Below are 15160 nucleotides of genomic sequence, written 5' to 3'. Positions count from 1 at the left end.
GTAGCAATCCTTTTGTTTTAAAGACTGAAAATATGCAATGCCCATGTCCCCCCCTTGTCCTTTACTTTGGCAATGTCTGTTTCTGAAAAAGAAAGAACAACTTTGAATTTGTTTCATTAACATAATCTCTTTGCTCTCCATAAGACCTAGGGTGAAAATATAACAAGCAGACTCCATCACACTGTTGTAATTTGGTCAACCACTCGGGTACTATCAATATCCACCATTTCCACACATTCAATTTCCTCGCGGTTTTCAGGATTTTTCTTCTCTTTCCTTTTTTTCTTAGAGGGTGGCAGAAAAGTCAGTATCACAGGTAAAATGGCAAAGCAGTGAAAGAAGGTGACAAATGCTATTAAAAACAAGCACCTGAACAGTGTACAGGTCAGATTTGAAGGCACAGCTGCGAGAGGAATCAGACCAACAATATAGCAGAGGTAGCTCTGTAAAATAGCTACCCCATGCACTTCCAGAGCATTTTTTACCCATTTAGTTCTTGTGAAATCCTTGCCCAGAACAAAGGTGGATAACAGTGGAGCACAATTGTCAATTGTGTAGTTAATTCCGTAAATTAAGCATAGCACAGAAATGCAGTCCAGTTCGACTTTCCATAATGTCATGAAACCTATAACGCCAAACTCCACGGACACAACCGTTAGAGTGAGCCAGACATTGATCAGAGAATCTGCCACCAGGAATGCCGAGAAGAAGAGCAGGAACAAAGCACTGATGCAGGAGTTGTGCAGGGGGGCTCCCAGAGAGGAGGCATATCGATCCATATACACGAAGGACGGGTTGAAGACAATGAACTTCACCTTGGAGGTGACAGAAAGTCTCCTGAGGGTCTCCAGGAGATCATAGAGTTCTTCTCTGTTAGTTTCCATGGTCTTGGCCACCAAAAACATTCTGGAGGCCACTACGTCAACCTCGTCATTGTACTTTTTAGAGAAGATGATGTCCTCTTGAAAATGTGAAAATTGGGGAGCTTTCAGGAAGGAATTCCTCAACATGTCTGTGAAGTTTTTCTTGGGCAAGCCAGTGGACACATTGAGTTTCCGAAGGTAATTTAAATAGCTCTCAAACCAGGATATCCGCACAAACCCCTTGGTGTATTCTAGCACGTCTTCTTGGACACTGGTGTTCCAGTATTCTATGGACTCGTATATGTAAAACCCAATCACTGGACTGTAGTTACTAAAGTACTTTTGCTGGGCAGTAGTGTACTCAATGGTTTGCGTCGCAGTTGCTACGATGTTACTAAGGTCTGACCCTTCACTGACCTGCAGATAGCCCATTAAGGCAAAGGAAATATAAATAAGGTAAAAGAGAACTACAAAAGGCTTGACATAGGTGTTGGTTATCCAGTCACAGTAATAGCGTTTGAGGAAACATACCAATAGGTGACTCTCGTAAGTGTTCGCTTCCTCGCCGTCGGTTGTGTCCTCGCTGAATCTGGCTGTCAGGAGAAACCTGTACCATGCCGGCTTCTCCTGCAATGCCTCGGGCTTTGGGACTTTTCTACAGAAGATACTATGCTGGTAATTGTTTTCTATGTAGCCAGTGAATACCAGGCTGGAACCATAAAACGAGAGTACATAGAGGTAGTTGAAGAAGATTGCAATACAGGAATTGCAGCAGAAAATCCTGGCTGCCTCAATGTTCGTGAAAGGGCTGGCCCCTATGCCAAAGGTGACCAGGTACATGGCAGTGGTGAGAGAAAAGGAGAGCATGGAGTCTGCATAGACAGCTGCAGTTCTCTCTTTCACATGTTGGTCTTCTCTAGTTTTCCTCCAGGAGGATAACATTTCAAAAGTCCCATATAATCCATGACCTGAGGGGGCAGAAAAAGACCAGATCAGAAGTTGAAAAGACTAACCTCTTTAAAGAGAGGAACCACCTTGGTCATGGGGAACTACCAGGCCAAGGGAAATACAACCAGCCTTGGTGATGACAGGTCAATGCCAAGAGTTTCTCTTGTGGAAGACAGACCTGTATTTTAATGAATCCTGAATGTGAATGGCAAGCGAAAGAGAAGACAGAGAGCTAAGATCTTCGTGCTCCCTTCTGGCTTAAGAATGCTGGATGGACTTTTGCCTGTGGAAAGCTGAGCCTCTTGGGGATTATATACAGCAAAAGCTCAGGGTTGTTAGTGCAGCTTGCAGAGTTTTTGTTTCCCGTGGTTGATAGAACACTCCAGAGAAGGTTCTTGGCCACTCATGACTTGGCTTGTCATCCCCACAGGTCTGACTGGAGGTCAGCACAGAGGAAGGCAGTGGGCAGAGGGTTCTGAGTTAGTCTCGTCATCTCATCTAAGTTTGGCCAAGTGGAGGGCTTTAGTGACAAAGAGTCACTGTGTTTAATTAGAGCTTTGACAGGAACCTAAATCACAGCCTCTTTTCCCCCCCACCCCCCCACCCAAGTATCTGTCCAGGAAGCAATAAATCTGAGACATAGAGGGAAGCACAGTAAATAGCAGTGAGTTTGAGTGAATAGGAAACATGAAAGATGGAACACGATTCACATGAACTCTCCCTACAATTCTTAAAAATTAAAATTCCACTTGCAGGTGTATAGCTTGCATTTTGTCTTCAGGGACCTGTTTGACCAATTTTGCTTGTTTGTTGATGACGTATCAAGCAGAGGGTGACTCTGCCGGCTTCTCTGCACTATTTGGCAATGGCCTCTGAGGAAGAGAGCCAGATCAGTAACCTCTTTCCTTAACTACTTTGTGCCTTGCCACCCTTGGTTAGTATTCCAGTAACATTGGAATAGCAGAAGCATGGCAGGTGCCCATGTTTTGACTCAATTCTACTGCTTGAGGCTGGATCTAGCTTGGACTTCTCCCACTTCTCCTGGCTGGAGGCAGACACTTGCCCGATGGCTCTCCCTGGGTTTTCAGGCCACTGAAACACTGAAAAGCCCACCGCAAGTGCCCTGTTGTGGCTTTCAGTAACCCCTCTCTTGGCCCTGAGATCAGCAGATCTAATTTTCTGCTTCTATGCCTTGGCATATTCAGTCCCATTATCGAGGATAATAAAATCTTTACCCGGTGGTACAATAGTCTTGTTTTTAAAAAGGAATTTAAAATCTCTGGCCAAGCGTAATGCTGAGTGAAGTGAGTCACTGTTATCTTGTATGTACAGTAACTGGGTGAACATCTTCCCTTGTTCCCAGGCTGGTATTTATATCCTTATTGTGAAGTCTTGCTGGGTCTCCAACCTGAATGCCCATTTCATAGTCGTGATATAGACCTGTTTCCTCGGAAGGATTTGGTGTTTATCTTAATTTACGAGGCATCATTCTGCAGCCACTTTTAGAAGTAAGGTCAAGACTGTCAATTTGATAACTGGCACTGTGGCCCCTGTTAAATTGGAGTCACCTAAACTCCCCAGACATGAAGGGAAAAGTGCACTCATTGACTGGCATCCTGTTAATTATGTTTTAGAAAGTTAACGTCTAGTCTCAGGAGGGAGGCGTATTTATTAAGTCTGTTTCCACGCTGTCCTCAGGAAGGACGGACTGACCTTTGATTAAAATTAGTAACTGATCCCTGGACAATGAGAATAAAAAGAGGATTGGTACGTCCAAGGCATCTGCACCCTAGGGAAATGATACTGACCGTTTCATCTGGGGCCATGTAGACTAAGTTCTCTTGGCTAAAACACACTTTAGAGTTTCACTGGAAATAGCAAGTGGAGATTTTTTAAAAATAGTATTTACATGCTAGAGACAAGGAAAATGTTTTAAAACAGGGCTTTAGTACTGAGTCATTAAATATGGTAAGAATATAAGAATGCATATAGCAGGATTAGAATTAGTCATATAGTAGAATTTAAATTAAATCTGTTCTGCAAGTCCTTTTTTTAAGTCGATGTGATTGATGTTTTCCAACATTATCTGACCCTGACTCTTGTTGGAAAATACTGTAAGAATCCATTTCTTACCACGCTGTTGAGTAGTCTTATAGGCTAAGTGAGGGAAAGGAATTGGAATTAACAGAGGTGTTAGGTGAAGAGAGTGAGGCCCAAGGGTCCAGAATGAAAATAATCAAACTCAAGGAAAGGTGGAAATAGGCTGTGAGCTTGTCTCCCAAGTTCTGTTGCTGCATTTTAAATGCCTTGTCCTTCTACAGTTTGGTCATTTTTATGGAGTCCCAACTCTCTTTGCATATGCTCTTGGTTTTGGGGACAGCTCCAGAGAGAATTTTTGTTTTATTCTTAGGGGCCTTTGGAAACTATGCCTTTCCCTCTTTCTTCTCGCTACAGTGGTGTGCACATGTAGACCAATCACGGAGGCAAGAAGAGATGGTCCTGAGAAAGAATCTGTCCTACCTCATCACTCAGAATTTGTTGCTAGTCATTGTTGATCTTGCCTCCAAGGACCCCCACCATCCTTCCTAATATACCAGGTTCTTGTTTCTCAAACCACACCTTTCTGGTGGATGCCTACACCCTAAATGCTAAATCGGAGGTGTGTGGTGTCTTTGAAGAGCTCTTTGGATTTCAGGGACAATTGTGGACATCATACCTGGGCCTCCCTCCTGATTTTTAGTCAATCCAGAGAAGACTGAGTGCCAGCATAGCTTTAGGTGCCTCCCAGGGATTAACAGCCTGGAGCACCTAGCTGGCACTGCACCTGATTCACAGCTGAGTACTTAGATCGAAGAGGTCAGTCTGTTCCCCTAAAGGAAAGCTGAGCCATGGGGTCTCTGTTTCCTGGCCTAGACTCAAGGGGAGTCATATTCCAGGAGCCCTAGGAATATCCTGCCTGCTCCTGCAATCCCCCAGAATGCCTACTATGCCCACAATTACAGCCAAATTCCCTTTGGTTCTGGCCTTCAAGGGTGCTCTTATAGGTGCAAATGCTTCTGGGACAGTGGTCTACTGAAGCACCTTCCCTTAGGTGTGGGGGTGGCATGGAGCCTGGAGATGGGAAGGCAGTGAAGAGGAAATTAGATTTCACAGAGACTGAATCCTTTGCATTTTTTCCTCCAGCCGGCCCTGGCCTTATCTTTTGTAGCTACTTGAGAAACGGGCCAGTGAAACCCAGGAAATGCAGGGAAGAATGGTTTTGGTAGCTTCCGTTCCTCTCCACTTTCATCTCTCAGCAGGTGCCTCCCTTCTTCAGTGTCACCATCATCCATCATCCTCTTAGCTTTGGGGCTGGGGTCCAGCAAGCAGGACTTTGAGGCCAAGTCTCACAGATGTTGGCAAACAGATACCGCATGTGGATTGAAGATACTTTGCAGAGGTTTGGCTGTCTTTTTCTCTATTTTTGAAAGGTGCTTTAAAAGCAAAAATATTGGGACACCTGGGTGGTTCAGTGGTTGAGCGTCTGCCTTTGGATCCAGTCATGATCCTGGGGTCCTGGAATCGAGTTCTGCATCAGGCTCCCCATAGGGAGCCTGCTTTCTCTCTCTGCCTCTCTCTCTCATGAATAAATGAATTTAAAAATCTTTTTAAAAAAGAGCAGAAATATTGCTGTCTTCTCTGCTCTCTAGTTTTTAAATTTTCTCTATGAAGTTGGAACTCTAGAAGCCTCTCTATTAAATCTGACCAAGAGAAGTATGTCATTTGTGCAAAGCATCATTTTGGCAAGGGACCGTTATCCGTCTCTGGTGTTGCAAGCCTGTTCACGAGCACTCTCCTCGCAGCAGCACCCACATAGGGAGCTATCTAAACCTCAAGTTCCAAACAGATTTAGCTTTTGGTGACCAGAGGCCCTGTGGTGATAATAGGAGCTGGGGCTCAGCATCACAATGGCAGGTCCATAGCCTGGGACTTGAAAGTAAAGACTATCCTGGTGAGCATGCCAGGGACCGACCAATATTCCCAGGCATTCCCTCTCTTACAGTCACAGTGTTTTAAGGCTGAAGAGTTGCCAGAGGGAACTGCTAAACACCACATATTGATTCTATCAAATTCTTAAGATAAAGATGCTTTTAAAGTATTCACTGGTCTTTTAAAAGCACATGCAAGATGTTTGTTTCTGTTTTGGTACATTGCTTGTCTATGAAGTTACGTGCATATCAGTATGTGTCAGGACATACATACAGGCCCAAGTTTTAATTATTCATGAGTGAACACTTGGAGGCAGTGGGGGCTTTTAGCCAGGTCCTGGGATAAGAACAGTGGAGCTCTCCACCAGCATTCAGATACAGCTGGTGCTAGGCACACAATTTACATTTTATTAGCAGTAGAGTTTGGGACTGTCATCTAGTAAAAGTAAATACTAGGGGATTTAGGCTAATAATTTTTCTTCTTTTCCAAGTGATTTTATATCTGTGCGTGCACATGACTTTCAGGCTTTGGGGCCATGAAGAGAAAAAGCAGCATGGGTGATAAATAGCACTAATGGTGGAAAAACCTCAACTGGCTAATCCTCCAGTCACTTAGGGTGAGTCTCAGGAACACTCACAGGTTAAATCTCACCCTCACTCAGACCCTTTTCTGGGGCCTGACCAAAGCCTTCAGGGTTGTTTATAATCCACTAATGCAAGAATCCACCAACGAATAGCTGAGTGTTAACCCAGCTTTACCCAGTAGATGTGGTTCTGGAAAGCTATTCATAAAACAAATCATATTTTCAAGGTATTGAATGGTTTTGCTATCAAAGGCAGTCTGGTGATTTGTTTACCTTTTTGTCAAGGATAATTCACAAGCTAATTGATCTATTTTGTGCATCTGGATTCTGTAAGGCAGATTTTTCTCCAGATTCAGACTTTTCTGCTTTCCCCAGCACACACAGACACAGCACAGAGGCTGATGCCTTTGGGTACTGCTCACATTTTCATCCTTTCCCTACTAGCAGGATTTCCTCATCTGAACTTTTAGAACACAAGGAGTAGCTGAGAAGATGAGGAGGTGAAATGGGATGGCTTGCTGATGGATGGTCTTTTAGTTTCAGTGCAAAAACATTTAGTATTAGGAGACAATGAAGCCATTTATAGCATGCCTGCACAATGCCAAATTTCTTATGTGGAAATAAAATGACTACATTCTTCTAGAAGACCCAGAGTATAATGAATGCATGAGCAAAATCTGCTTAAAACATATTTTACTCTTAGATGAGCTTCACTAAGTAGCTCATGTTCATAAAATGCTTTTCTTTCAGTGACATCCCCATAAATTCATGATTTTTGTTTTTTCAAGAAGAAATTTAAAGTATATGAATGTCTGGGTTGAGTAACATCTATTTTCAGGGAGAAGTTCATTAATTGGGTTACATTTACACTTTGCCAGTTATAAACATTTACTCTCTATGCTGAATTGTTTGGTTTATCACAGCCTGCTTTGTGTCACAGTTAAGAGTGAGAGTAAAGGAAGGTGTACTCTGCCTAAGTTAAGACGGATACACACATCTTATGCTTTCTACCAGAGACTTGTCACAGTTTGGCATTCTAATCACAGCAGTGGATTTTAACCTGAGAAATGCTTTTCCTTCATTAGAGAGTTGCAAATAAGAGTCCAAGAAATGAATATGCTAATAGCTCTTCCTTGTCAAAAGAAAGATATTTAGATACTGAGTGTGTGTGTGTGTGTGTGTGTGTGTGTGTATGCGTGCTACATAAAATCAGTGTCTGTAAATGGGGCCCAGAGTATATGCTCTGGTCATTGTATAATATCTTTACATATAGAAGACATATGTAATATATAAATATATGTATATATATCGTATCCTATTCAAACATCTTATATATTTACACGTAAAATGTGTGAATATATACTATATAATAGGGAAATGCATAGTATTTATATTCAAATATTTAAACAGTATATGCCACATGATATGTTATAAACACATGAAATACATATATATGCACATGAACTTATTGCATAACACATCAAATTACATATGACATATAATATAGCTCATGTGATATGTAATATATACTGTGCACACACAGGATGAATTGTAGGCTGATTTGAAAGGTATTTTACTGCTGAGGAAGAGAAATGCTAGTGCTATTATACTATTGATGGCAGAGAAGAGGCTAGAATCCTTCTCTTATATTCCATCTATGTTTTGGGTCTTGGCTGCTGAAGTAGCCTAGGTGAAATGCAGGGCTTCCTTGACAATGGCTGTGCATCTGCTTGCATTGTGAGCTCCTGTAGACCCATTTGGTCAATACTACTTGGCCCCGGCAGTGACTTTTTTTTTTTTTTTTTTCGGCAGTGACTTTCTGAGGTGCTGGTCCAAATGCAACAGCAAACTAGGTATTTTTCTTCATGGTCTGTTTTTACCAGCTCAGTGTTGTGATGTTGCCTCCTGCTGCCTGGCCTGTGTAAAATCTGCCAATCCCCCACTCCCTAGACTAGGTGGGGCAAGCCCACCCAGATTGTACCAGGAGACCAGGGTCAAAGAGGAAGTGTCACTGCATTCCTCTGCCTAACTGAGCTCTGAGTTCCTGGACCTGCCTCTCTGTCCTATTCTTGCCCTCCTTTATGGTTACGAATAGAACAATCAAACATGTTTTGTTCCATCTCCCCAGACCTATTTCTCCCCACCCACCCCTTGCTGTTATATGATGGGTGGAGCATAACAAGAAGGTGAGAACTACCCACAAAACTAGACTGCACAATCTCCTTGTAAGTAGGCCCCAAATGACCATCAGACATTATGAAAAAGATATCCAGGGAAAAAAACTCCATCAGATGTAAACAAAACTGGAAACAATAAAGCCCTTATAAATTAGGGGTTTTTTTCTCCAGAAATTACTGAACCAATTAGTGATTTATATCCAAGCAGAGTATTTCCACAGCATTCTACTTCATCATGTAGACTGTCATATCGTTGCGAATAATGGACTTCTACAATAATGTATTAGGTTGAACCATAAGAAATTACTGCTTTGTAGTTCAAAAATGATACCAATTTTGTAGGTCAAAAATAGTTGAATATTGGCAATTTCCTATGGTTTGAACTTTATTATTATCCCCCCCCACACACACACATGTCTCATGACTTTAGAAATATACCAGAAAGGGGCACCTGGCTGGTTCAGTCAGTAGAGCATGGTACTCTTGATCTTGGGGGTCCTGAGTTTCGAGCCCCAAAATGGGTATAGAGATTACTTTTTAAAAAAAAGAGATATAGCAGAATACTCACCAGGAAAGCAAAACCTTTCAGGTTTACTTGAGTTTAGAGCAAAAATAATTAAGAGTTCTGATTTCCCAGAACTGATTTTCCTGCACAGGAACTTTCACCTCTTTATAAGCCTGAGCTCCATACACTGCATCATATTCCAGGTGGCATCAAATGAGGACAAATTCTTGGAGAACTGAACCTGATCTTCTGGTTTCTGCTAAATACAGATAATCTTAGAATATACCTGAAAGGAACCAAACGCCCCTGCTATTATTCTCCTCCTAGAACTTACATCCTTTCTTCCTTTCCCATTCTTGAATTTGAGTTGCCTGGCTTGATAATTCAGAAGGAAAAGAGCACCCTGGACGTGGCATTTGACCTTCTCAAAGTCCCAAACATTTGAAAGGGCTGTGACTCCCTAGTAGGTCACTGTGATCATATAGTGGTTAGCAGTCTGTTGTGAAAGGGCTTGAAGAATATTTTTCTTGAATGATAATTTTTGTCTCATCTTATCTCCGTGCCTCTTGTATCTTGATAAATGCAAAGCAACCCTTATAATGTACAAACTAATATCAAAACTATTTTTCACCACAACTTCACTTGATCTTAGCCAAAAGGCCGAGAAGCGATCACCACAACTTCAGTTCTGCCCTTTCAGCTGGTCAGAATGTACGTGAAGCCACAAACCTTCCAGATGAAGGAAGAGACCTTCCTTCCATTCCCTTCTACATTCTCCAACATTCCATTCCCTTCCTGATTTGTGTCTGACCAGGAAAACTGTGGAAATGGTAAGCCTGTGAGGAGAGCTTGCATGCATAGAATCTTTGCCAATTTCTTAAATCATAGCCAACTGGAGGACAATGGTGTAAATCCTAATCCTTTAAAGGAAGTTCCTTTAAATGGATTAAAATGATGAGTGTCATATGTTTACATTGGCAGTTCAAGTACTTCAGTACCTGATATTAATATAGTTTGGAAAGAAAGGATATTACTTTATGCATAACAGGTATGGATGAGATAAACTCTTCTTCAAGTTTATAGTAACTAAAAAATGTCAATGGGCATTTATAATGCTGTAGACCTTTAAGGATTTCAGCTCTAAATAAACTGATCTGACTCATATGGACAGGGGTTTTGGCAGAAGTAGGATTGTCTAATATGCATGACACTGATTAAAAACATTCTAAATCATGATGTATCTATGCTTACATCATTGCCAAAATGATTCATCTGTGTAGGATATATTCTTATTGCCAGAGATGTCACGTATCATCTTGGCTAGAAACATACAGTCACATCCCATTATGGCGAACTCTCAGAGTTTATCCAAATTCTTTCCTATTCTGGAATTTTGTCAGGTTAATACTGCTTGACACACGTGGTCTTAAAATTTTCCATTCTAAATCTACTGCCATTTTGGCATTTGGCTGGATCTGGCCTTATGTGACCGGCATCACACTGAGAATGTTTAGTTTGCTGAATTTTAAATATAGTGTTTATCACATTATAGACCTGTTGTTGGCCAAGGAAATCTCTGTATTAAAGACTTTTTCTAAGATACTTTTCCTTTTAAATGAGGCCATATAGTTTTAAGTTTTTATTTGATACTGTATTTATATAACATAGAAAATCAAGAAGTTTTGCTTAAATCTTAGTTTAAGTATAGACATTTTATGTTATAGACAGACAAAATTTAAAACTGGACAGTTTATGGACTCATACTGCAAAACCCTTAGCACTGCATTGTTCCTTGGTCATTTGAAATATTTAGTGGCATTTTAGGGCTGGTCATCAAAAATCCGGGATTAAACATTGGCCCTAACTGCAACATTTACGAACATGTTTTTGCCTGTATTTCATTTCACAATAACATTCTGAGAATGAAGTTTATCTGCGAAACACAGAAGAGTGACCATCCTAAATCCAGGCACTGTTGGTTTTATGAGCATATTAAGCACCCATTACATGGTGCAAAATATTTATTGCAAATGGGCCTTTAGCTACTAAAATGCATAGCTTCCTTTCATGTTGTGACTAAGTAATTTGAGATTTCTTTGGGCTGAAAGTGTACAGAAAGGTTGCATACTGATTGTCAGCAGGGAAAACTGCCATCAAATCAATGCATGTAACTTTCCTCTCAAATTGCAAACAAGGAAGTATTGGGTACCTGCAGCGCTTGCTCTCTTTCACCACAAACGCCAGATTTTTCTGAATTGAACTCTGACGTCAAGTTCAGTGATAGCCAGTCTCTGTGGAGTTGTGGCATTACTATTTGTGGACTTTTCTGAAGCCACTTCTCAGCTAACAGCATCCAATCTCTTACATCTTTGCACCGATAACTAGCTGGTATGTTCCTTTTTGTGCTTTTATTTATGATACTTAAAACTTCTTTAGGAAGTACAAAAATAAGTTTTAAGAAATCTTAAATATCATAACTTAGTTTACTTAATAAAATTAATTAAGAGAAGTTTCTAATATTCCATTTCATTTTACTTGGTGAAATTAGTTTTAAGAAGTTTTGACTATTGCTATGTTATTTTACTTAAAAAATATTTTTAGGAAGCTTTAAATATTGAAGTTTTATTTTACTTTATGCAATTAGTTTTTAGGAAGTTGTAAATAGCATATCATACTTTGGGCTCACTGGTCACATCTTGGAGTGTCATCAAACCTGGGCCAATAATCCTTTTTCTAGCTCTGACATTCTTTCTTCATGATCTTAAAAACCCACTGTCTCCCATCAGTTCCCCACTCTTTCCTTATTCCTGTTTTTCTTCTTGCCCCAAAAACAATCAGAATAAAAATGCTGCATTTTTAAAATGAAAAGCCAAAAAATAAAACCCAAGCATGGAATTAGTCATGGGCAAAATATCTTCATTTAAAGAAGCCTTGACTCAAACCTCCAAGGAAGCTACTACCCAGGTACACTGAGTCTTCAAGGAACCACCGTGGATCCCATCATCGGTGCATGACGTCTTGGGGTTCAAGAGGCAAGTTATGCTGCCTTCTTCACGGACTGAATTAGGGAGGAAGTATGGCAGCCTCCTTCTCTCATATTTGGTGGCGATAAGCAAGCCATCTGATGAATGTGCAACTTGCTTGGTCTCCGCAGCTCCCCCTTTGCCAGGAGCTATCATGTATGTTTTACTGCCTAAGTCTGCATTCCCACAGACCTCAGAGCATGGAGGGCAGCATGCATTCTGCGACCTTGCAACTCCACCACCCTGCTTATAATGTAACCATAATGCAGCTGAGATTCCTGAGTAAATTATTTTCTTTCCTTCCGCTCCCCCCAAACAGGGCATTAGGCATTCTAATGAACTCAACCATAGTTCTTTCTCATTCAATGAAAAGTGTCACTTCATTTGTCATGTCAGTATCTGATTCCCAATGACATTTTAATTCTGCTAAAGGAACCAATGAGAAATGGTCACAAAAAGGGAGAAGTGAGCCCCTGGAACCCTTGGCCCACAAGAACCCTGCCGTCAGGCTTGCTGGATATGCCACATTCAGGACCAGATGAACAGAGCAACTGATGTTGTATTGTAACCACTCTGGCTTTGTTTTGATCGTTACCTCTATCAGGAAATTCCTGCAGCCCCGAGAGAGAATATACTGGGACTCTCATACCGTCATTTTTAAGCATTCTCCTGAGTTTATACAGCAAGGACAAAGAAAGAGGTACCTTCTCATTTATGTCTCACTTGTTGCTTTCAGAGTTCTTGTACATTTATCACACCCCCTTTTGTGATACTCACATCCATTCCATCCATAGGGTGGGGACGCTGAGGGGAGCAGACCCTGTCAGTGCCCAACCCATGTGCCCTCCAATTCACTGTTCCTGAGCTCACAGAAAGCTTCTCACTACACATGCCATCTGAGGGTTTCTGTGGCTGCAGGAATGTACTCAGTCTTCCTTGGGGAGAGCCGTCCATGAATCACACAGGGTTTCTGGGTACATGGCCCAGCTTGTGGCTTCCTCACCCCTCATGGAAGACCTCTCTCAGGTATGTTCTGTTAAGTCTCCCAAAGGCCCCCAGTGGGATTGAGCTACAGGTGCCTAAAGCAGTAACCTGCCCATTAACATAGTCTGAATTTTCTTCCTTCTATGACTCATATTCTCACTCCCACGCTGGGGCTTCCTGGGCTCACCTCCCAAATAAACTTCTTCTCTCTAAATCCTTGTTTCAGGGTCTGCTTCTGGGGAAGCCCCACCTAAGACAATGGGGTGCCAGAGAAGATAAATATCTGCTAATTGCCACACAGCTACTTAACAGAGAACCAAGGCTGAGACTCAGGGCTTTAGACTTGTGGCACAAGTTATTTTGGTAAATACTAAATAAGGTTGCCCCTTGCCAACGGCCAGCACATTATAGAATCAGTTCCAGGGCTTTTGGGCAAAAGGAAGACACTATCAACAAAACGAAGTTGTTAGATGGCTACTCCCTGTCTTTTAGAAACCCAGTCACCACCACCAGAAGGAGGAAAAAAAAAGAAAGGAAGGGCAGTAGTTACCTAGCATGACGAAAGGGACTCCCAGGAAGGTGGAATTGTATTTCCCACCAGTAAGATTGATGATCCCGGCCGCGGTGAGAGTGGCCAGGGTTATGGTCACCAACCCGAGCAGGCCTAGCCAGGGTTTGCTGCGGACGCAGTCCTGCATAGAGCAGCACAGGATGGCCATGGTGACCACCAGGATCAGGCTGGTGACCAGGTAACGTTCCGATACACGGCTGGTCTTCTGGAAATCTTCCCTCAGTGAGGAGGACGTGTAAGGGTACATTTTGACTTTGCTGTTGGATTTCTGGAACAGTCGGACAGTGTCACAGAAGCTGGACTCCCACCTCTCAGCCACCATGTCATTGAGACTGTTGATTGACTGCAGGTAGTAGGTGAGCTGGACAGCCTCTGCAGATTTTACCCGGTCCTTGCTGTGCACAGTGACGCCTCCAAGCTGGTGTCCGTTGTACACTGCCCTCCCATCCTTTAAGTGAGTGATCGGGTATGTGATAGCAAAATTGGTCCGGTTGGTGGCCCGAGCATTCTTTAGCTCCTCCAGAACATGCACTATGTCATCCACGATGCAAGTCTTATCGTTATTCAGGATACATATGTGGGCAAACGTGTAATTAAAACCAGGCCTTGGAACCTGGATCCTGGTCACAGCAGCATGCAACTATGGGAGAAAAAATGAAAGTCAGTGTTTATTTCCAAAAATAAGACATTAATACATGGCATTAGCTCTGTGGATTCAGATCCCTCTTTCTGGGAGTGATGGAGTCACTTGTGTCCTCTCTAAGCTAAAGAGTTCAAATTAAATGTTATAACCTTAGGTTAGAAACTAGGTAGTAAGGATGCAAAACCAGCATCAGCAGAGGCTGAGAACTTGTCAGAGATGAAAACTGTCAGGCTCCACGTCAGACCTGCTAAATCGGAAAGCTCTGGGGTGGGGCCTGGGAATCTGGGTTTTCACAAGCTCTCCAGAAGATTCTGATAAAGGTACTGTTTGCACAGTGCTGGGTTAAGGCACAGCATTATTTCCACAGGTTCTCTTCTTTATTTGTGACCCAACTTGTCTATAAATGTCTGAAAATCTCACATACGTCCACCATCTAGAAGATATAATGTACAAAGTGAACTAGGGTACAGTTTCAAGTGCAGAGGTCTTTGGTAGGCCCATCCCCTGCTGCCAACTTCTAGGGCCCCTAAATGACTTCCCCATCCAATTCTGTCACTCGGTGCCATAAAAGGCAGGAGGCTCACCTTGAGAGACCTCATATTCTCTGGCTTTCCTTGTCTGCTTATATGGGAAGGGAAACGGAACAGCGAGAGACTGGCTGGGATACATGGTGGTCATGCTAAAGAAGCACAGTGGGATGTATTCTACACACCCCTCCCCAAGTCAGACTTTCCATGTCCAAGCTCTATACACCTGTGGTCAAAGTGGACAGTGGGAGTACAAGCACTCATTTAACAGCTCCTCCTTTATGCCAGGCACAGTTCTAGGCCTTTTATGCAGATCAACTCATTTCGTCCTTACAAGAAACTATGACGTAGGTACAAGTAAAAGCCT

The 15160-nt window shown here is 42.2% G+C and overlaps 1 protein-coding gene across 1 annotated transcript in view; it reads right to left on the bottom strand.

The window, feature by feature from the left end:
- Positions 1-176: 176 nt before the first annotated feature.
- Positions 177-15160, bottom strand: part of PTCHD1 (patched domain containing 1) — a 50990-nt gene continuing 36006 nt past the window's right edge. Inside the window, exons 2-3 of the mRNA XM_041741877.1 lie at positions 13603-14263; positions 177-1831 (exon numbers count right to left, since the gene is read on the bottom strand). Coding sequence (XP_041597811.1) covers positions 177-1831; positions 13603-14263 — 2316 coding nt within the window. The remainder of the gene's footprint in view (positions 1832-13602; positions 14264-15160) is intronic.

This window comes from Vulpes lagopus, chromosome X, assembly GCF_018345385.1.
Source record: "Vulpes lagopus strain Blue_001 chromosome X, ASM1834538v1, whole genome shotgun sequence".
In the NCBI taxonomy this organism is placed as follows: domain Eukaryota; kingdom Metazoa; phylum Chordata; class Mammalia; order Carnivora; family Canidae; genus Vulpes; species Vulpes lagopus.
This window is presented reverse-complemented; position numbering and strand designations above follow the sequence as displayed.